At 38.4% G+C, this 22674-nt stretch overlaps 2 protein-coding genes across 11 annotated transcripts; both read left to right on the top strand.

Moving 5' to 3' along the window:
* Positions 1 to 6994: 6994 nt before the first annotated feature.
* Positions 6995 to 14820, top strand: LOC132261917 (troponin I). 9 transcript variants are annotated; one of them, XM_059760960.1, is made up of 10 exons: positions 6995 to 7116; positions 7804 to 7852; positions 9115 to 9132; positions 9279 to 9407; positions 9469 to 9592; positions 10970 to 11070; positions 13590 to 13633; positions 13711 to 13852; positions 13919 to 13960; positions 14648 to 14820. In XM_059760960.1, exons 2-10 carry the CDS (start codon positions 7838 to 7840, stop codon positions 14699 to 14701), a joined length of 669 nt encoding a protein of 222 aa, XP_059616943.1. In that variant the 5' UTR covers positions 6995 to 7116; positions 7804 to 7837; the 3' UTR covers positions 14702 to 14820. The 9 variants fall into 9 exon arrangements, with proteins under 9 accessions (XP_059616943.1, XP_059616942.1, XP_059616941.1 ...); XM_059760959.1 differs by lacking the exon at positions 10970 to 11070 and adding an exon at positions 10353 to 10453; XM_059760958.1 differs by lacking the exon at positions 10970 to 11070 and adding an exon at positions 9745 to 9845 and having other exon boundaries at positions 6996 to 7116.
* A 321-nt stretch (positions 14821 to 15141) lies between these two features.
* On the top strand, positions 15142 to 22584 carry LOC132261909 (synaptotagmin-like protein 1). Of its 2 annotated transcripts, XR_009468440.1 has the most exons (8): positions 15142 to 15367; positions 17370 to 17609; positions 17675 to 17925; positions 18035 to 18973; positions 20375 to 20519; positions 20590 to 20874; positions 21483 to 21969; positions 22089 to 22584. XR_009468440.1 is itself a non-coding variant. In XM_059760940.1 (7 exons), the coding sequence occupies exons 2-7, from the start codon at positions 17436 to 17438 to the stop codon at positions 21879 to 21881; spliced, it is 2193 nt and encodes a 730-aa protein (XP_059616923.1). In that variant the 5' UTR covers positions 15142 to 15367; positions 17370 to 17435; the 3' UTR covers positions 21882 to 22584. The 2 variants fall into 2 exon arrangements, 1 of the variants encoding a protein (XP_059616923.1); XM_059760940.1 differs by having other exon boundaries at positions 21483 to 22584.
* The last annotated feature ends 90 nt before the right edge of the window (positions 22585 to 22674 follow it).

Genomic DNA, 22674 nt, shown 5'->3' with positions numbered 1-22674 from the left:
TTTCTCTATGAAAAGTTTCATACAAGCATTCTGCCGTATATTGTTCAATTGTGAAGTGGATGAGTAGCAAATGATGAAGCCTTTGAGCGAGTCAGACACCCTAAAAGAACCTTTGGGAAGAATCAATGTTAGTCAACGCGATGCAGAAATACGGTATTCAATTACCGAACGATAATGAATGCCTTATATTGAGTCAATGAACTATCGGAGGGTCGGCGAAGGTGGAACATGTTCCGCTTTTGAATGTGCTTAAGGAAGTGCAAATGATTCGAGGAGAAGTGTAGTGGGGACGCCTGGTATGGTACTCACAAGGCGTCTCCACTGCAATTAACATTTCATCGCATTTTAATTGATGCACCTGCGGGAGTGGGGAGTTTTCGGAATAAGCAGATAAGGAGTCAAAGAGTGCGATGCGTGATGCGAATGAACGGAAAAAGTGGAGTGAAAGTATGAAAAAGTGCGAGGCATCTTCAGGGACTCTCGCAAGTATGAATGACTCTGGGAGTCATTCATAAATGTGGGCGGATCCATATGACCTACTAACACATATTCCTGCAATATCCAAGCGCTTCAGATGATCAATGACACACATATTCACGCAGAATTCTCTCTCAATTCAGGCTCACTCTCCGCTCAATTGAGAAGAAATCTTCTCATCTTTCATTAATAAAGGAACCCCTTCGGAGATGTCTTGGCTCTCCCTGGATTCCCCACTTTTGCAGCATCTCTCCTCAAAATGCGCTCTCATCGCAGAAAAGTGTCGCGAATTGGTGGATTTGTGAATGCGGAAAGAGTCAAAAGATCTATTTTTAGGTATAGAACTTCATGTGAAGCAGCAGAAATAGACTTTTTGGCAACATGGCATGAGAAGAAACAACTTGTGAAAGTTTTCATTTTCAATGAAGAAATAAAAAAAATTAATGTGACTAGAGAATACAAATGTGAGTGCAGAACATTCGAAAGGATTCTTAAAGAAACAGAGCACACTATATGTGGAATTAGTATTTTGTGGCGAAGAATCACAAAGAACTAAAAAGCCAGTGAAAAGTGTTCCCTATTTCATCCCGATGTACGTCACGAGTGACGTCATGTATCTCCCGGAAGGCTCCAGAGCGAGAGGCAAAAGGGAGCGCACGAGAGAGAGAGATGTAGGTATTCGTGATATGATTGAATATATACATATATGTATTTCCAGCTCCACAAACGACGGGATGTTCTATTTTTAGATTTGGGTTGGGGGTGGCAAGGATGGTGAGAGCGATGTCCTCGGAGTGACAACGATAAGCTCGTCCTGCTCAGCGGCTGTGGCGCATAAACAAGCAAAGGGGTGGAAGCGAGACGAATTGAAGCTCGCGAGAGGCTCTGAGATGCCGAGGGAGGTTGTAGGTTAGTGGGGCACTGAGAGAACGTGTAGCATCGAATGTGTGGTTATATTGGAGCAAGTATGACGTCGTTCGGGTTACTGCCCCATTGTGTATATTGCTCCACATTCTCTCTCGCGCTCTCTTCTCACCATGCGCCAAATATCAATTCATACTCAACTCATGCAAAAATCCATAAGGAACATCCTGGACTTACGGGATGAGGGATTCTTGTGAGTTTCCCGAGCTCATCATTTCAATATTAATCATATTCATATTTGAAGTTAGACGGAGAAACAGAATATAAGTCTTCGAGTTGAAACAAAAGTTAATCTAAAACTACAAAACCAATTTTTGTGATATGAAAAGAATTAAGTGATATTTATTTTTCAAATTATGGGATAAATTCATCGAACCATTTCTGTTCTTGACTCAACACAAGAACTGTGATTTCTTCTGGCAATCTAATCCATTGAATTGTGTCTTGTGTCGTCATTCAAACTCAATAAAAAAAAACCATTCTTTGAATAAAAATACTGAATATGAGTAGGAGATGGTAAATGTCAGTCTCATTGTTAAATCCAATTGAAATAAATTTAGAATATTGCCAAATTCTGCTACTAACCTTCTGTTTCCAAATTGGCTAAACAACAGAGGGAGTACAGTCAAAGGTCACAATACCTCTCTTCTTTTAACCCAATCTTTTAATAATTTTCCTGGAAATGATCTTACTGGACTTTCATTTTAACCGTCATGACACACTTTATACACCAGCGATTCACCCCGAAATTGGAGCATGGGGATGATCATAAAACGGGAATGACGTCAGTGCGACCTCGTCGTCTAAGTTAGTGGTTATACTGAAGAGTGGCAGTGAATATATAGGCACAGCACTGGATGTTGAAGGAGATTTATTTACGGAATGGAATATGTGCCTAATTTTTCCACCAAAAACATTCATTTTTTTTTCTAATTGCTGTGACAATTGATGAGAGTGCAGGAAATGCATGAATCGTGTTCGTGCAACATATCTAAATACCTGACGGCCTGTCAATAGGTTCACTCACTTGTCACAGAAAGTGGAGCTTTTCAAGTGGATGGTTTGTGTATAAATTTGGCACTTGAAAATTTACAGAGCCTGATTAATCAAATAAAAAGCAACTAATTTGAGGGAAAACCAATGTAATCACTTAATCACCGAGCATAAGTCTTCTTTCTTAGTCAATTCTGTGATACAGTCAGATGGCAAGCCCGAGATCTCTCCTTGGAGGCCCGTCTTTCCTGGTCCGCACGTGAAACATAACTGATTGTGGAGTTGCCTGCTGAACAGGCGCATCGTGTTTCCCTCCGCGAGAGTCCATCGCAGGCAAGTTTCCACGCGAGAGAGATTTTTCTTCTCTCAGGGACTCTGGCATCTCGGCCAAGAGAGCGGCGGAGGGGCAGGAGATGTGCGTCATTTTCGCTGTTTTTGAATGGATCCGCTCGCTGATTGGCCTCGAAGTCGTGACGTCGTCACATTGATTTGAATTTCGACGTATAAAAGCATAACCGAACATTGCCACAGTTTTCCCATATCCGCGCTTTTCTGCCTCAATTTTGCCCTCGTTCATCTCTACCATTGATGGCGCTTTTTGGGGTAGTGTTTGCCAACGTGATGTTTCACTCTTAAGGCCGATATCCACTGGCGCTAATTTACCTTCAATCGCCAGGCCTTTTTTTCAATAAAACAAATTTACTCTGGCATTTAATTAGTAAGTTCATTTTAGATTTTAGTTTGGAGAAATTTTGATGAAAAAGCCAAACATTATAGTCTTGTACATTTAGCTATATTTGTGGATTAACTTCTTTTGCTGCAAAATGTTGCATTCAGTCGTTGAATGCGAGGAGACAGATACGTTTGAGTTCATTTTACGTCATCAAGTTTTATAATCAAACATTACGTCAGTAGTGATTCTAACACGTTTCTTTGACACACTTTTGCGACATTGCGAGAAAGCCGAATGATAATTCAACATAAAGAGTGATGTATTAATAAGAATTACTTGTGAACGATGAAATTAAAAAGTGGCAAATTATTTTCTATTATTCCATTAGGGAAATCACTTATCTACAACCTGGATTGTGTATTTCTCTATGCATCCTACATTTTATTTCTCTCTCTCTCTGACGTTTTCCAGGAGCGTGTACGTCATTCAGATTCACAGAATTTTCCTATAGATGGATTTTTCGGTAGTCTTCATTTGGCCTTATTTCTGTGAAAAATTTTTTTTTCTATAAACTCATAGTTACTATGGAAAATATTGGTGATATTTTTTTTCGTTGAAGGATGTGAGAAAAGTTGCACCGGAAAAGGAAGCGCTCAGGGTAGTTTATCGACCTCGCAGTTCGATGACCTCTTGACCTGGTGTGTGAGTGTATTCATCATTGCAAGGATGTTGCTCTCGCAGTTTTGCTCACTCAACTCTCTCCCAGTATCTGCGCCTTCTCTCGTCCTCTGGAAATCAAGCGATTCGCTCTCTGGAGAGAGAGAGAGAGAGAATGGTGTATGACGCGAAATATTTTTAGCGCAAAGTCAGAAATATGCGAAAATCGGGCGCTGTGTGAGAATTCTAACCACCCAATGTCACCCCTTTGACACAGTTTCTCTTGTACATGCGGAACCCATCGAACTCAGGTTCTGGTTCTTTCGCGTTGCAACAAGTAATGCTATCATTGCCATTTACTCTCAACGGAAATTTTAACTGAAATTTTACCTGGACTTAGAATAAAAACGATGATGCTTCATAGAATTAACATTAAACTGATTATGTGCATAATTCTTTTTAAACTAATACAACATCCTCTGATGTTCAATCTAAGCACAGGATGTCAAAGTTTTGATATGATCAATCTGTAATATATTCATAAAACCTTTTAATATTTTTGCAATAATTATGTGTCTTTTCCACTCAGTCTAGCGTCCTTCACACTTCGCACAATGTAATTTTTCATGCCCTTTCCCTGTCGCCTTCCCTCCCTTGTTCGCTCTTCCAAAAGTCATCCAGCAGCTACATATACCGTTTATAGAGGCATACATTTATCGTTCTCTTTGACGTCACCAGCGCGAAAATTGGGTCAGTGGGAAAACTGAGTTGGATCCATTAGAGTGTGCGAAGGAGAGAGACCGAGAGAGCTCTGTGTACCTTACAAGTATTATCCTATATACAGCAAATCTATATCCTCGTCCCCTTCCAGACCCCATCAATTTCCCGGTGCGATGGGGATCAGAGAGTGTGGTGTCCCGTTCCACTCGTCCATCCCCCCTTTCTTCCCATCGTCATCCGTGGACGGGGTGAGAGACTGGGTTTGTGTGAATGGGAGCAAGAGGATTGGGGCAGCAGGGTGGCAGTGTTGCACATTTTCATACATTTTCGCCGAATGTAGGCCACTTATGACGTAAGATAGTCTGTGAATTATAATTCTGTATGTGTGTTTGCTAAGTACCTACGCGATACTTCCTCATATTTTTGCAAATAGTTATCCTTGTTGTCTGACATGAATTCTGCCCCAAAAATTACTCTTTATCTCTGCTGCGTCTGCTGCCGTCATTCTGAACTGAAAGTGTGAGACTATAGAGCAATTATATGTAAGAAAACTGTAAACGAGGCTTAGTAACGTTGAGATTTGATAGCTTTCGCGTTAAAATAAAGTTTGTACAGGTAGGTTAGCATAGTCAATCAGACCTGAGGGTGATTATAGATAATAATAACAGAAGGGCACGAAAATGCTGACTAGATTCAAGATTCTATTCTTAGCGTTGTCAACATAGTATCGTCAACATAGTTACTTGGTTGACTACGTTACAGCCAACAACAATGAGGTTCATCAACAGTGTCACTGAGAATTAGTTCATGGCTAATAGGAAGTCTGTGCGTCACTACGAAAATGTACATCGACGTGAATTGCGAGATTGACTGGCAAAGTGTGTATGGCGAGCGATGCAAATGAGAGGCGTCGAACTCCAACATTTGAAAGTAAACTTTTTGGCAAGATGCTCGCAATGTGCACAATTCACAATATCAATGCCAAGTGGCTGTCAGAAGGTGAGGCTGCGGCCACAGTCGATAAGCCCATTCTCACGTTGTTTTTGGCACCCGCACTGTGGGAATTATTAAATTTCGTGTCCTAGAGCCAAACGCGTGTCATTCGTAGCCGAGGACCTCGACAGCGGAGCATGTCCATTCTCTGGGCTGGATGTGTGGCGCCTGAAACTTCAGGGTAGGCGCTTCCTGGCCACCCCGCGGGCGCGCTTCGGCAGCGGGAGTGGATGGGAATCATTCATTGCTGACGGTCCATTGAAAGATCCTTGGTTCTCTGTGTTGGTGACCTACTTTCCCTCAAGAGGGATTCTCTCGATGACGTCATTGCGTCCTATGGGGTGCGATGGGTGAGCCATGAGGCAGTATAGGTGGATTTGATTGAGAATATGCGGAGTGCAAGCGCAGGCCAGAGAGAGATGGCGAGCCAGTTTGGCCTCTTGCTCCCGCATGGCTAGACCGTTTGCTCTGACGTGGTACGGATTCCCACAGGATGACTGGGTGGGTTTTCACAGCTACTCTGTGGCTCTATAGACTCCAGCGCGAGAGGCCAGCAGTTCTGGGTAGCCAGAGAAAAGTTAGAATTAGCAATCTATTTTTAGAAATATGCTCCATACTTTTGTATTTGATGAATCGGAGGAACTGCACACAGTGATAGAGAAACTTACTGTCCATAAGAATGCACGACGAATCATTGCAAAAAAAATCTGTGCATGAATTTTAATGAACAAATAGAAAGTGCGAGTTTGTATTGATTATATGGGAAAAATTCTGGCTAAAACTGCCCCACTTTTCTCTATATCTTGTTTATATTTCGCATTTTTGCACGTAAATATTGAGAAGCTAAAAATACGTGATTTATTACCAATTAGCACAATATATTAAGAACCAGGATTTTTTTGTTGTTGCAGACCGTGAAATGTAATCACATTTTTGATACTTCTCGGCTTTAATATGTACATATGTAGCTATTTATCAATTTTAGTAGAGATATTAAGAGTATTATACACATTTGGGTAGCGATGCAGTTTGATCTTTGCACTGCACAGATTAGCAACTTTCATGCACAACTATTATTCTCCAGATGAGTCAGGAGTCGCAAGTAACCAAAGTTGAACTGCTTACGTTATTTCCTCAGTATGTGTAAATATTGTATAATATTACAAATTGAATGTACTTTCAGTTGAAAAAAATTAAACAGTTCGCGGTTTTTACACTATTTCCTGTGGACATTTGCTTAGAATATATTGTCTGCTTTCATGGAAGGTGTGAAAAGTTCTCTCCCTCGAATACCACAAGATTTTATGTGTGAAATCTGGTGCTTGCAGGAACAGTGCTGACAGACAGATATGATTGTGGGATGACAAATGCTCGAGGGAAATTTTGTTATGCTGGATATCCACCCGCGAAAGTTATCCGCTTACAGCGGGAGAAACGAGTGAAAAATGCTGGTTTATGTGCCACAATAGTCGGTGGCGCGCAGAGAAACTTATTGGTGATCTATTTCTGTTGGCGGTCCATTTTTAGCGCGGTGCCCAGAGCTGCGAGGATCATGCGTGAGGCTGCGATCATTGACGATCTCCTCAACGGTGGAATACAGTCAGCCGCAAACCGTCGGATAGATCAGTCCGTCTAGCTCGTCTGATCGCGGTTTTCCCTTTTAGAAATTTATTCTTGAGGTGAGTGCATCACGGGGCATTTAATCATCACAAATATTTAATATACGGGTGCACGGAGATGATCGAGTGCTGAGATAAGGACAGACCATCCGTCTAACAGTGGAGATTTCAATAGTGATTGCAAGTGATTCAGTCTCTCCCTCTGGATTATGTAAAGGCTATTTATAAACCAAGTGCCGCACCCATATCGTGTGATGGGTGAAAAACGGAAATAATATCTCTCCATTTTCTGCACCATGTAGATTTTGCAACCAATTAAATGCACACGAGTCATCACCATTCAAGGATAATGTTCGATATTCATTTCAGCAGTGCGACTTTTGAGGAATTTTCTGTGATATCCGCAGGATAAAGTGGATCAGTGTTTGAGAAAGGAGGAATATTGTACAATGAGTTGAATTTAAATTAATCAAATGATGATCGTACTTATTTAAGCCAACTTCTCGGAAGTTTTGTAACCAGATATCATTTTTCGCACAACGCTCGGCGTCCAAATTAGGTGTCGGTCGGCGCGTGAAGATATTCTATTTCTGTCTTGTTCAAAATATTTCTTACTCTTTCGACGTGATGAGAAGAAAAAAACGCCGAGGAACATTGTGAACTATTTTTTGACGTTCTGTCCTTCCACCTCATGCAAATTATTTGAGATTTCCATATCCTTGAGTGCCGTTTTCTCTTTTTTTTCAGTACTTCTTGCTTTTAATTCATCACCCCCTTAACCATGGCTGATGATGAGGTGAGGTTAGTATCGCTGTTCCAATCGCAAGTGCAGTAATCAAAGTGCAACGATCTAAATATCTTTTATTTCTCATTTTCGAAATACGACGAAATCACATTGTGTCAATGGATGTATCACCTGCCAGTAATGAGATGGGAAACGTCGATCATACAAGTTGGAACCTCGATGCTCTCTCAAATAGGTAATTATCGTTTCCACAGTGCTTCATTTATTGTGTTCCAAACGCAATTTAGTTAGATATGAAAATTTAATATAGTTTTTTTTCATTAGAAATAGCTAAATAACTATCAGAGAATTTTTTGACCTTAGAAAAATAGTTTGATTTTGAAAGAGTATTTTTTTCTAGCAATATTAGACTTAGCAACTTAGAATAGATTACCTAATCTCTATTAATTTGAAGTGGAAATCATCATAAGAAGCACAAAAGCGAGACGATAAAAGAAATGCTTTGACATTAATGACATTTTTGAAATATAAACATTAAAAAAAAGATCATTTTAGTGAGTATCAAAAGTTCCATTTACAGAAAAATGGTATCGTCTTATCTATTTTTGTGTGGAGCTTCTGCATGTTGCTATTCTGTCTGCTTCTACGTGTGAAAGCTTGTGCATAATTTCAATTTAAGTATGAAATTATGCAGTTTTATACAATAATCTTCTCACAAATACACGCTTTCTGTATACTGTCGCAAAATGTGCTGAGATTTTATTTTAGATTTCATGTGAAGCGTATCAACTCCTTATCTTCTCTCTGAAATGTCTTAAAATTTGACTTTTTTATGTACTGCATAGGTTGTACTGGCTAACTAAAGTATTTTGCGGGAATTTATCGTATTTTTGATGGATAATTTTAGACAAACGTCGAAAGGAATTCAAGTTTTTTCTCACTGTATGTTGAAAAGAAAGCCTGACAGTAGTTAACGTGGGAGTTGGGCTATTTCTTGGCGCGTGTCCAAGTAAAATCTTTAGAAAGATCTGAAAAGCGGTGAAATTTTTGCAGGTTGCCATTATCGTGACGCAATTATGAGTTGTTTTTGAAGTCTACAGAGGAGTTAAATTTTGATTTAAGCAAGCGGTATATCTTATGCAGTGCAAGACCCTGTTGTATTTGATTGGTAAAGTCTTTTCCCTTTATGTAGTAAAATTCCGCTTCATGGCCTCGTCTTGTACTGTCTTGTAGTAGACGTCCTTTGCTATAACTGTAATCTCCGTGTACTACTGCTCTTTCTAACTCAACTTCCTTTTTTCGTCTCTTTTCAGACTCAGAGCATTGAGGAGGTATAACTTAGTACTGAATCAGAGAGGATGTGGGAAGATTATGAATCTATTTTAGGCTAGATGAGCGCCACGAGAGAAGACTCTCTCGTGGCATGTGAATGTTGCAAGACGTAAGGTATTTTAATAATGTTTGTTGTATTCGCCAGGCAAAGAAGGCCAAACAGGCCGAAATCGAGCGCAAGCGCGCGGAAGTGCGCAAGCGCATGGAGGAGGCCTCCAAAGCCAAGAAGGCCAAGAAGGGTTTCATGACTCCGGAGAGGAAGAAGAAGCTCCGCGTGAGTTACCATAGAATTAAACGAAGATGAGTCATGCCATAACGTGTCTGGCGAATTACAGTTGCTGTTGCGTAAGAAAGCCGCTGAGGAGTTGAAGAAGGAGCAAGAGCGCAAAGCCGCCGAGCGCCGACGCATCATTGAGGAGCGATGCGGCCGGCCAAAGGACTTGGACAATGCCAGTGAAGGTACAGAGCACTTTTTCTTCCAATTAATCCCATTCCATATGACTTTCTCCCCCTCCATTTACTCAATATTCAAAATTTTCTCTCTTACAAACACTACATTCCAAATTATTATGTTCTTTTAATTTATATATGAATCATTCATGTACAAATAGACAACCTTAGATCGATTTGTCAGCAATATCACGAAAGAATTAGTGGTTTGGAGGATAAGAAGTACGACTTCGAATTGGTCGTGAAATATAAGGACTTTGAGGTATCATCAACTGAACAATTTCACTGCCTTCTCAACTCTATCTTAAATCTCTCTATCACTGCTATCGGCTACAATATAGACAATTGTATTGTTCTTGAAAGCAAATTTTCTTTTTTTCTTAATTATTTCTTGTGATTTGTTCGTCTAGAGTGCCGTCGCTGTTGAGCAATTCTTCTTTCTTCTATGCTAGAATATATTCAAAATTTTCTTTCTTCTTAATTACTTCTAATTACAAAGAGTACCGTTTTCAGTATTTTTGATGTTGCCAAATGTGTCTCTCGTCTACGCCAATTTTTGCCTTACTTAGATGTTACTATATTTACAATTATATCTTTGAAAATTTTTAATTATATTGACCACTAAACACTAATTGAAATACTTTGAGAGCTACATGACTTATTTTTGAATTTTTTGACATTTAATTCAATGGGAAATTGAGGGAATATTTACTATCTGAAATGCTTATTATATCACAGACTTTTTTCTAATGCTTGTATTACAATGTAGAGGTTCTTACCAAGGAGTGCCGTCTATATCATGAGCGTATTAATCGATTGGAAGAGCAGAAATACGATTATGAATATGAAGTGTCTCGAAAGGACATGGAGGCAAGGATTTTGACTTTTTACCCAATCATTTTTGTATACTCATCGAAAGCAGCAAGTTTAATAATATCAGAAGATCATTTCAAAATTATATGGCCAATTTTTCACATTTTTGACATTTTGTACAGCCTCACAGATGTAACTCAATATTCATACGCTGACTTTTTGGTTGATCGCTTCTTGGCTGTACTTATTTTTGAACATAATATTTTGCAATTTTTGTGGGTGAATAAAGAGGTACTGTAGCAGATTTTCGTGTAGCTAGACTGAGGTATAGGTTTACCAAATGGTATGGCGACTGACCTTGTTACTGCAGCTAGAGATAAAACTTTCGCTCCACTGCTGTTGTTTTCTGACATCACAATTACAAACTTGCAATGGATTGACTGATTATTATATAAATGCGTACAAAAGGGGAGACAACTAGAGATGGAGAATTATATCTATGATGTACAATAAGTGTCTCTATAAGCAATAGAATTTAATGCAATATTATATTTCTTATGCAAAATCATGAAGCCGAACTGCAAACAATCTGTCAGGAATATTGGAATCGGATAAAGAATTTGGAGGGTGACAAATATGATTTAGAAGTTATAGAAGCCAAGAAAAAACTTGAGGTAACCTCAAATTTGCTATCCACAATCAATATAAAAGTGGCTGTGCATCCGATTTTCTTTCTTTTTATTTTCGCATCTAATTTGACGTTTTATCACCACTTCTGTGAGCAAAAAGGATTTTCTTTATGAACTTTGTATTGATAATTGAAGTGTTATAGTATTTGACGATGAAAAAATGAGATATGAAGTGAAATCCTTCGCACATTTTTGGTTTACGTTTTTTTACTTTTTATCTTTTTTTTTTACTTTAATAAGACACTGCAAAAGGGATGATATTAATTAGCCAAAATCTCTTAATACCACTCTAAGATAGTATTACTTTTTGGGATCTATACCCCAAAGTTAAACAGAATTCGATGACGCGTCTTATGATTGGTTAGATGACAATACCCAAAATTTTGTGTTCAAAACAAAATTCTGATAGTAACTTTCTGTTGTTGTACTCCGTAGAGGACCTCAAGGAAATCTGTACAGATTATTTCAACCGAATGTATTTATGTGAAGATCAGAAATGGGATCTGGAATTCGAAGTGCGCAAAAGAGATTGGGAGGTACTGCAAAAGACACACCAAAGAACTTTCTTGAAATTTACTACCCACCCATATTGTTTTCTTTTATGTTTCCATATAAGGAAATATTTTTCTTTTGTTAATTATATATAAATCCACCCATTTTTCTTTACGTTTTTTTTATTTTTTCTTACTTCTATGATTAAAATTTAAAAACCATACTTTTTTGTTCAGTGAATAAAATGAGAATCCTGATTGAATAGAGCGCTCCATTCATTTGAGTAAAGATCAACTAGAAAAGATTAACGAAATATTCTATCTAACTATAAAATTTTGCAAATTCGCACACTTAATAATTTATGTTGCGCCTTTCGTTATCAACAACTCCATCATTTTAATCATTGAGTTTTACCATGAAAATTCGTTTCTTGTCCTTATTTGTAAATAATTCTGTCAACAATGTTTATACGTTCATTGCGTATTTCCAATTTTTATCATCTATTTATTCAACATATTGAACGTGATATTTTCTGTGTTCTGGTATCAAAAAAATAGAAAAAACTGCAAAGCGTTTTTTTCTGATACCTCGTTTTTTTCTTAATTTTGGTAAAATGTAGTTAATTTCTTGCCAACATGTTTTAATTTATTCCACACCTAACCTAATACATAAATTCTATCACTGTGTCTTTTGATGTCAGTTTTCAAATTTTCAATTCAATATTGGGGCTCTCAAATTCGATCGAGAGCTAAAATGGCATGATTTTGGTTTTAAGAATTCCGTAAGTTTTTCCATTTTTAAATATTTTGCAAATATGTAAAGAATGTAAGTAGATTTCTGAAAAGGATTCAAATACAACATTCAGCAGCCACGAATCTGAATAAAAGTGCACTTTTGGTTTTTGAAGAGATTCCAATCCGCGTTCAGCAGTATGGCACATCATATGCTCAGAAAAAGATTGTAAAAAAAAATAATTTTTGCTTCTATTTTTAGTGAATAATAATAATAATTTTAATATTAAGATTAATGTCAAGTTATCACTTCACGCTTTAATAACTATACTTGAATGACTTAATTTACTTTTTGTTCTTTTTCATAATAAGCGATCTGAACAAAAAAGAGGTTTATAGAATTTTTGTGGAAGAGTTTAAAGAAAATACACGCACACAACCGTCTTAAATTCAATGAATGTCTGTCTACAGTTCTAATTAAGAATAAAATTGAGCGCTTTACACAAAAACACTGAACAGGACCTTTTTTCCGAAAAACTCAAATTTGGTTTTTGTTATGAAATTGAATTATTTTTATTTGTGTCTGTACACAAAAACTACACGTGCCATACTGTGCAGTACCTTCGTTATTTTTCTCTATACAATAATTTTGAATAATGGCAAAATTTTTTCCTATTTATGATAGTCTATGTATCTAAAAAAAAATCAAAAAGCGAAGAGATCCCAAGCAGTAAACAGTTTAATAAGTGTTTTACCCTTGTACAATGGAACGAAAACCATATCCTGAGAAAGAATGTTAAATCGTCCAAGAGTAACTATGTGCAATCACCCCGTGGAAAGGGTTTGAGACTCTCTATCTTTCTATCCCTTCTTAATATAATAATGTTTTTAGAAAATGATATGAGAATAATTCTATGAGAAAGTCAGGCTGTCTCTCCTTCAATTTAACCCATTTTTCTTCTAACCTGTGAAATAATAATTGTGAGAGCTTCAGGTGTTTCGTGTGACTCAACACTTGTGTTGATAACTGTAGTGTATATGACGTCAATTTCTGCAAACCGTGTCATTTTGCATGAGTGCCATAAGTTTTCTGTGCTTCACATTTTTGTACACAAGCGAGCTTCTATTATTTTCCCTTTTCGTGCTCTAGGACAATGAAAGCTGCTAATTTAATTATCTGTTGATCTAATTAAATGTTTCCATTCTGTTAATAATTGTATAAAATATTCTTGTGAGACTTCCAAGGAACTTTTCTCTCTAAAATTACTCTAATCTCCACAGATCTCCGAACTCAATGCTCAAGTCAATGACCTCCGCGGTAAATTGTTAGTATTTTTTCGTCAAAAGGACTCTCACGTTTTCACATGGAATTCCAACTTAACACTTCCTTTAATTTTTACAGCGTGAAGCCAACGCTGAAGAAGGTGTCCAAGTACGAGAACAAGTTCGCCAAGTTGCAAAAGAAGGCCGCCGAATTCAACTTCCGCAACCAGCTCAAAGTTGTCAAAAAGAAGGAGTTCACCCTCGAGGAGGAAGAGAAGGAGGTGAGTCCACAGGAGCATGTCTGTTTGAGAGTCAGAACGTGAATTTCGAAAACGCAATCATTTCAGAAAAAACCCGATTGGTCGAAGGGCAAGCCAGGCGACGCTAAGGTAAAGGAGGAAGCCGAAGGTGTTGAAGCATGAATGAATATCACTATAAATACATAATTTTCCACCCACTTCTGAAAATATAACTATCATGCAAAATTCTCTTTTTGTCTCTTGTAACAAAAATTAATTAAAAGTAATAAGGTTACAATATATTATATTTTCATTTTGAATGTCATGAAATATAATAAAACACAAAAAGTATATGATGAAAGTTGATATGGAAGGAAAAGAGATATTCGAAATTTCAAAACAACTGAAATATATGAAAATCGGCGACTAAATCCATTTTCTTTTCTTCCTCACAATTCATTTTGGATGATTTTTCTTCTCTATTTCAATAAAATGTATGACAAAGTATTGAAAAATTGTAGCAAAGTTTTTAGATAGTTCCAAAACAATTACAGGAAAGTAAAAACGCTTAGAATTGCTATTTAGAAAACAATGAGGAAATGCTTTTGAAACTCAGCATCGAAGAAAGACCGGAAAGACCGTAAAATTTCCATAGTGCAGTACTTTTCCTTTTAACCCAATTGGTAGGTTTGCACTTTCCGACCTTTCTACGTACCTGAAATATTCGCTATATACTGTAAAAGTTCAGGAGCTTTGGTTTGTGAATTAACTGCATGCGAAACACAGTTTGTGTGCATTATATTGGAATTGCTCTGAATTACGAATATCCATCCTCAGGAGGGTGAAGAGCCTGCTGCCGAAGCCCCTGCTGCTGAAGCCGCCAAGGCTTGAGATGACACTGGATCCATGCCATGAAACATCCAAATTATCAATTACTTACGTCATTTTACCAATGTAAATTAAATCAAATTAAAAAAAAGAACAACAATAAATTGCCACTTTATACTGACTATGATTTGACTTCCATCTGTCGGAAATTCAGCAGAATCGCCCAAGTATTTCCATCTCTTGGATTGTTTTCAGCGGAAAGGACGCGTGTCGAGGGTGAAACTTTATCCAGCAGAAGCTCTGAGGCTCAGGTAGGAGAATCGCATGCGTGGTCACAACATACATATCCCGTGACTGCAAATGTTGTTTGTATTGGAGGAATTCTTTCCCAGTAGAGCCAAGGGAAAAGCTTCGTTCGGTCGTGATAATCTTTCATTGCTGGTAGTTTCACTTGAGAGGGCGTGAATGAAACACGTGTGAATATTGAATTAGATTTTCTTTCAACATCTATTGTGTTGTTCTCTTTGATTTTCCTTCGGTTGTTCTTGTAAAATCAACATATCAACCGACTTCCAACTATTGGATTAATATTCACCGAGTGAATGACCCTGATTTTAGGTGATTTGTTACTGGGAAAACTAACACAAACACGTTCAACAGGAAATGACATTGAGTGGAAGTTGTGCACAGTTCCAGCTTTCCCCATGGGAGCTTTCAGCACTGATTAAGGTAGGAGAGGGAGTGAAATAGAAAATTACAAGAAAAGCAGACATAAAATAACACTTATAGACAAATTTACATATGCTTAACATCTTCTACAACAGCATTGACCATTTTGGGTTCAATATACTGTTACGACTTTTTACGCACTTTTATTTTCACGGTTCAATCGTAGTCCTTTGTACATAATGTAATGTGAGAGCATATAGTGCCAAGATAGATGGAAAATTGAGAGAGACGATGGGATGTCAGAGCATTTTTCCAGACGGGATCTGAATCAATAATGATAACTTTATACTGTGCTTTCTTGTGTATATATCAACATATGTGAATAGGTAGATAGTCAAGTAGATTTCAGTCTGAAAATATCTCTGCCTACGACGTCTTTACAAACATATCCATTTGTTATTTTCTTTACTTCCTCTGAAGACTTTCCACTGTCCATGAATTAATGATGACCACAAGTTTTGCAGGACTTCACTTGGAAAATAGAGAGTGAATAGGAAATTTTTTACTACAAAAAATTAATATTGCTGTTTGTTTATAGTTTTGAAAAGTTTGTTAGCAAGCAAAATTTTTTATTTTAATTTATTAAAATTATTGATAGACACAATCCATACATTAACTTTAATTTGCAATACAGATTTGTGGTTTTTACTGCTTCCAAATTCTATTTACTTTTAAGTATTTAGTGTATGAGATATTTCGTGAAATCTGAACAAATTGCGCGAAATGCAGTTTAAAATAATAATCCTACGAGGGAAAAATCCGCATTTGATATTAATTAAATCTGGAAAATTATTCTGCAGTGTAATGGATGTAGCCAAAATTCCGCATGCACCACAGCTTTCCTATGTGAAAGAGCAACTTTCAAAATTTACCCCACTTTTTTTAAACTACATAAGTAAGCTTTAAATTAAATGGCATGATAGATAATTTTTAAGAGCTTTTCAGAAATAAAGAATGTAATTGTATTAAAGAAAAAAAGCTTTGTTAAACATATTAAATTTCCTTGAACACGTATTCCACAGGCAAATAATGCAACTTATGATTATAAAAGAGATGAAAGTCATTTTCGTATCATAAAATTTTCTAAACATACCCGTCAAGCCGAGTAAACATGAGTCGAGATTCGCACAACGTCTCGTAGTAAATAAGATATGTGTGCTGGGAAAGCTTTTAGCATTATAATATAAATGCAACACTGAATTCAATGTTTGATTGGCATGCTAAAAGGCGCCTCGTTCGCCTACACATTCCGGAAAAAATGCTGTGGAAAAAGAGTATTTTAATACATGACATGTTTCGAGATACTTTCCATCACAACACAGCTACACAGGGCAAAGGAGAGCTTCGCAGTAAGCTTTCCATTTTAATGCTGCACGATCCACAGAAAAGACCCTGAGGCTTTTTTCATTACAGCCTCTCATTTCTGTGATATCATCTAAATTTCACACACTGAATGTCCCTTTTCTCCCAACAATTCTGCTGTGCGTTAGGGAGGAGTGAATTCATCCGTGCTATTTTCAATCAATTAATGCTTTGTCAGCGGAAAGTCACCCTGTTAGCCTTCATATTGCAAGCAACAGAGAGCAATTATTAGATTTATTGCATGTATCTCAAACTAACATCTCTTTCCTCTTTAAATCACTATTCCTCTGTCAGGATTTTATGTGAAAATACTGAGAAATAATTTAATTGACTCTGTCTGATAGGTTGGGAATTTCGTTTTCGATGTACTCTAGTCTGAGTAGTATATTGAGGAAATACATATAGTGCAAATGGGAGAATCTCAGAGTCGTCGACATGTCTCGTAATCACATAATAAACTGTCCTAATTTCTCACCACGTTGTCGCCAAGAAAGTGCCCACCCTCGCGACGCCACTTGAGGCGTGCTCTCATGCCGGCAGGCCGTTATTGAATTATGAGTGTGTGTGTGCCTAGAATGCAATCTGGAATTAAATTAATTCACTTTTTGCCCTAATAAATTCAATATATCTTCGCATGTAGGAATTTTTCTAAGAACATTGAAGGGGAGAAAGCGAACAGACATCACGTCCGAGAAGAGGTCACAATATGGATGTTCTGCAGGCTATTGTCACCAGTTTGGCTGTAATGGTCATTGTCCTCTTAATGGCACTGTTCGTGTGCCACTATTTTGGCCCACGAGCCACCGCTTGGATCCGTTCCAATCGCGAGGAGAAAATTGGTCTGTCCAAAAACCGACTGTACAACGCCAATGGATATTTGGTGAGAGCCACATCATTACTTTATGACAATTTGCGCAACACTCAGCGCCTCATAATTCTCCGCAGATACAATCAAGCACGGAATTTCTCGTGGGGTCGACCGGGAGCTTTAAGCGATTCGATTCTGTCGATCGGGATTGTAAGGAGATACAGGGTCAACATACTGTGCCACTGTGGAATATACCTATTAATGATATTCCACCGCAGCCTTTGAGGCCAGCACCGACCTCACCATCAGCCATCATCTCTCCCAAAATTCAGACCACACACCATCAGCGACCTCCCAAAAACGATTCGCGACCGGTGAAGCAAAAAAGGTCAGTGTATGCCTAAAACTTTCGCAGAGAACAGTAGCCCTGAAAGGGTTAATTTCATTAGAGCAGACTAATAGATCCCAATGTGTTTATTTCGGATTGTGTATTATAGCTTGGAGCCAAAGACGGTGTCTCCTGCAATGGCCATTCCTCGGCCAGTGACACGACGCCAATTGTCCACTCCAGTTTCTGGCTCGCAATTCTCACCAGTCCTCAATGTACCTGGCAGTATGCACAAGACAGGGTGCGCGAAGAGGTCCATGAGCACCAATCCATTTTTAAATGGTACTCTGGATGATACAGCAGACAATCAGACGGTGAAGGAGGAGCTGGAACCAATCAATCCATTTGAGGAGAGGAAAAACCCAGAGACGGAGATATCTGGAAAGGAGACGCATTTATCTGAGATCTTTACATTTGACACCACGAAAATCAATGAGCTGTTGCTGATGGAGGAGGAGAATACGACGGTGAAAAATGCTCTCCTGGAGGCTGAGGGCAGCATCAAGAAATTGGAGTCTGTCACGCTAGACGACAGGAAACATCGTCAGGATTACGAGGAATTCCTTCGGCGACAGAATGAATTGAACTGGAATAAAGTGAGAGAATCATCGAAGAAAAAGAATCCGACAATGCGGAATCGATCTCTGTCCGAAACGGAAGCTTCTGGAAAGAAGCACGACTCTGACGGGGACTTGAAGCTCCAATCGACCAATCCCTTCATCACAGACTCTTCGACAGTTCTACACAAGACTGCTTCTGAGAACTACTTGCAGCAGTATTCCGGTCAGGTTATTGGAATGCGCCCCGCTAGAGCCATGCAGAATGCTTGGGGTCTCACAAAAGTTGACAAGACTAAGAGGAGTTTATCCGGCTCCCAAAGCTCCATTGCAGAGAGTGAAGTGAGCACTATAGTGTCCACTGATAATCTATACCGTGCTGTTTCTTGTGAGTCCGTTTCGTCGCAGTCTTCTGTGGTGCTGGCCGACTTGGAGGAACCTACGGTGCCACCTGTTACAGGATATCTCTGCATTGGACTTCACTATGACAAGTGAGTAAAGTCCTAATTTACATATAATTTTTACATAACGCTTGTTGGTGTTATGTGTATGTTATATTTCAACAAAATACCAAAGTTTATATCCTATTGCGTATATTCTCGAGTCAATGCAAATCAAATGAACAAATTGTGTTTCTCTCTGTCACAATCTCTTTCCTTCTGAAAACAAGAGTGTGTAGATCAGTCTGAAATGCGGAATGGGAGATGCGAATAAATTGAATTTCTTTGGCTCATGGTTATTCTTTGTTTTCGCTTTAGTTGCTTTTTTCTCCATGTTACAATGTCTGGGCGGATTGGCAAGTGCACGGAGAACGTGGCACTGCCATGAGCACAACTTCGAACCAAAAGTAAAATCAATTACGCCTCATTGAAATCCTGGCTACCACATTCCCACCTTTCATTATCACCCACCCACTCGCCAGAGCCTCTCAGTCACTTTGACGGCACTGTCGTTCATTCGATGAACCCTTCTCACCTCATCCGTCTCTCAGATACACGAGGGGACTCGCTGGTGTGCAAAAAATAAATCAATAATGCCATAATATCGTAAACATGACATATACAGCCCATTATTATCATTCTATGTACTTAACATAATGAAAAAAGCCATAAATAAAAGTTCGAGGAGAACTTTTCGTGTCATGGTCTTCATACATTCGATGACATCGAAAGCTCTCGATTTATAATTTCACCTTTTTCTGTGCGAGAACGAAAGCAATTCCCTAGAGACGAATGTAAATATTTGGGATCTTTCGATTTGAATACTCATTTGATTGTAGATAAATGGCTGTGAATGCTACTGCTCATAGTAGAGGGTATTTCAATTATAAAAGAATACGAATCAACAAGTGATCCTATTGAATTATGAACGTACATATATAATGTATGTTGTCTTTCATTCTCAGCTTAGAGTTCTAAAGGAAATTTATTTGAGAAAGTCGTATTTACAATGGTGTCACGTTTCGGAGAGCAGCGTAACTGAGAAATTGCGCCGTCTGAATATCTTCACAAATTCTCAGATTTATTTAAAAGCATTTCACGTCAAAATAGGGACCTTAATGAACAGTTCAAGATACATATCAATTGCTTTTCCCGAAATCCAATTAAAATTGTGCAATTATAATTGTATATTATTATTATTCAACTATACTCCCATCAGTAACAAATATTATTCAGGAAAATTAAATTCAGAACAAAGGATTAATTTATGTATAAATAATTGCGTGAGAGAGAGAAACAGCATTGAATCGGAATAATGAGATATTTTTTTCCACTGGCCCGACAAATCAATTAACAGTGTTGGGAATTATGTGTGCCATTGATGGATGAAAATTTACATGATTTCCTATTGAGAGGGATTCATTTGCATACTTTTTCCGCATGCTGTCGCAGAAACACCGTTTCCGATGAGGGAGTCGAGCTGATTGTTACTGTGTTGGAGGCCAAGGAATTGGTCGGTCCACCGGACGCCAAATATATGGATACCTTCGTTCGAATTTATTTAGTACCTGACGAGACTGGAGCCTCTCAAACGAAGGTGAAATTTGAAGGGGGCTGAAGTCTTCTCATGTGGAAACATCTCGAACCACCTTTCTTTTCGTCCACAGCTCTTCAAGGACTCCGCCTGTCCCAGTTACAATGAGACGTTCAGCTTCTTCATGAGCAAGAAGCGTACCAGGCGCTCTCTCTGGTTCCACCTGTACCACAGTGGCCTGGCGCACACCCTAATCGGCGAGGCGGAGATGCAATTATCCGATCTGAGCGCCCGTCCCATCACCACTTGGCTGGCCCTCTCGGACTCGCGCCACAGCAAGAACTGCAACTGGGGCGAACTCATGATTTGCCTCAGCTATCTGCCCACGGCGGAACGCCTCACCGTGGTGGTGGTGAAGGTAAGCCACGCTCGAGTGTGTAACTTTAGAAGATATAGTGAAGTGCTTTCGCCAAACACATCCACACCTATTCAATTATCACAAGATTTAGTTCTCGACAGTTTCCCCTGCCCCGAGTAAATTAATCTCCTCGCATTTACTCCACTGTTGAGTCATGAGCTGAAGAAAGTCTTTCATTACCAGTCTCTCACCGAGTGTCTACATAGTTTCATCTATATAATGCATTAATTCTGTGTCAAGATTATCTTAAATGCAAATTATCCCAGACAAATTTTGCTCCTACTACAAGCAAGGTCTTGTGCATTTTGGTATAAGAAGAATGAGATAATTTAAAGCTAGACACCATTTATAAGGCTCATTAAAATTTCATATTTACACTGAGAGAAAAATTAATTAAAATTTATTTCAGCAAGTGATAAGATAATGGGAAAATAAGGTACTTGAAGTTTCTAGCATATTATGCGAAGAAGTTGAGTTTAAAATTGACTGATTTTGGTCGTCATTGGCCAGTAAATTTTCAAAAGACAACACTTGGCGAAATGGACTTTGAAAGATTCATCTAATAATTAAATTCTTACAAAAATAAATCCCTCTGAAACCCCTTTCAGGCCAGGAACCTCCGGATAGACGAGAAGTTGCAAGAGATGGAGAATGTCTTTGTGAAGGTGTACTTGTTGAAGGACGATAAGAAGGTGTCGAAGAAGAAGACGTCGACGAAGCGAAAGGAGAAGAGTCCCATCTACAATGAGTCCATGATCTTCAGCGTGCCTCCCTATATGCTCTCGTCCATCCAAGTGCGCCTCACCGTAGCTCACCAGCTGGAGAGCGACGCGACTTGCGTGGTGTCCTTGGGTCACGTAATTCTGGGCAGCGCGGCCTCGGGAAAAGGCCTCCGGCACTGGAATCAAATGATTTCCTCAGTGCGGAAGCCCGTGGCCATGTGGCACCCTCTGAGACGTCCGGCACTTCCGCGCCAGCAACTCCAGCCCACAAAATCCCACGACTAAACTTCTGCACGGCTCATTAATCACCCATTCTCTCCTGGCTCCACACACTCTCATTATCAATAATGTGCTACACAAGAGACTCTCTGAGGTATGTATCAAGCATATACCCATATGATATCGATTTTACAAATAAGTTGTTATATATCAAACCAAACACAATCACGATTGTAATAAGTTCATAAATTTTATGGTTTCTACGGACCAAAGATGACTTTCTAGGAAAATTTGAAACCAAAAGAGGAGAAATCTGAAAATTTTTGTAACATTTATTTGAATACTTTAATACTGAAACTATTGTAATATTGTAAATGAAAGGATGTAATATTTAGAAAATGAAAATTGCTTCCATGTTAAAATACTGAGACAAAAGTGTGAGATAAAGTGAAGACTTTGTGATAAATGCTTCCGAGGTACATTTTTATGAGTGTCATCAAAAGATTTCTTAGACATTACATCACATTTGACAATAATCCACATTGATATGATATCAAGCAAGTATATTTTATCTAAAAATGATCATTATCAAATTCTGACAAACAAAATATCTCTGAGGCGCTCTAAAGAGGAGCCATTTACTCCATTGTAAGAAGTATTGCGTAAATTTAATGTAATTGTTGAAGAAGTTTACTGCATAAAAAGTATTATAGCCATCTCATGTAATCCTTCCTGTCAATGCGAGGGGAGTTGTTGAAGAATATATTAAATGTTCAGAAATAGTTGTGGAGTTTATTTTCGAATCATTATCAACGTTGCAATCAATGATTTACTCATCGACTTATGGCGTAGAGTGGCG

Source organism: Phlebotomus argentipes, unplaced genomic scaffold (assembly GCF_947086385.1).
Source record: "Phlebotomus argentipes unplaced genomic scaffold, Phlebotomus argentipes genome assembly contig_15, whole genome shotgun sequence".
NCBI lineage: Eukaryota > Metazoa > Arthropoda > Insecta > Diptera > Psychodidae > Phlebotomus > Phlebotomus argentipes.
Note: the sequence above shows the minus strand (reverse complement) of the source record. Positions and strands in the feature narration are given on the sequence as shown.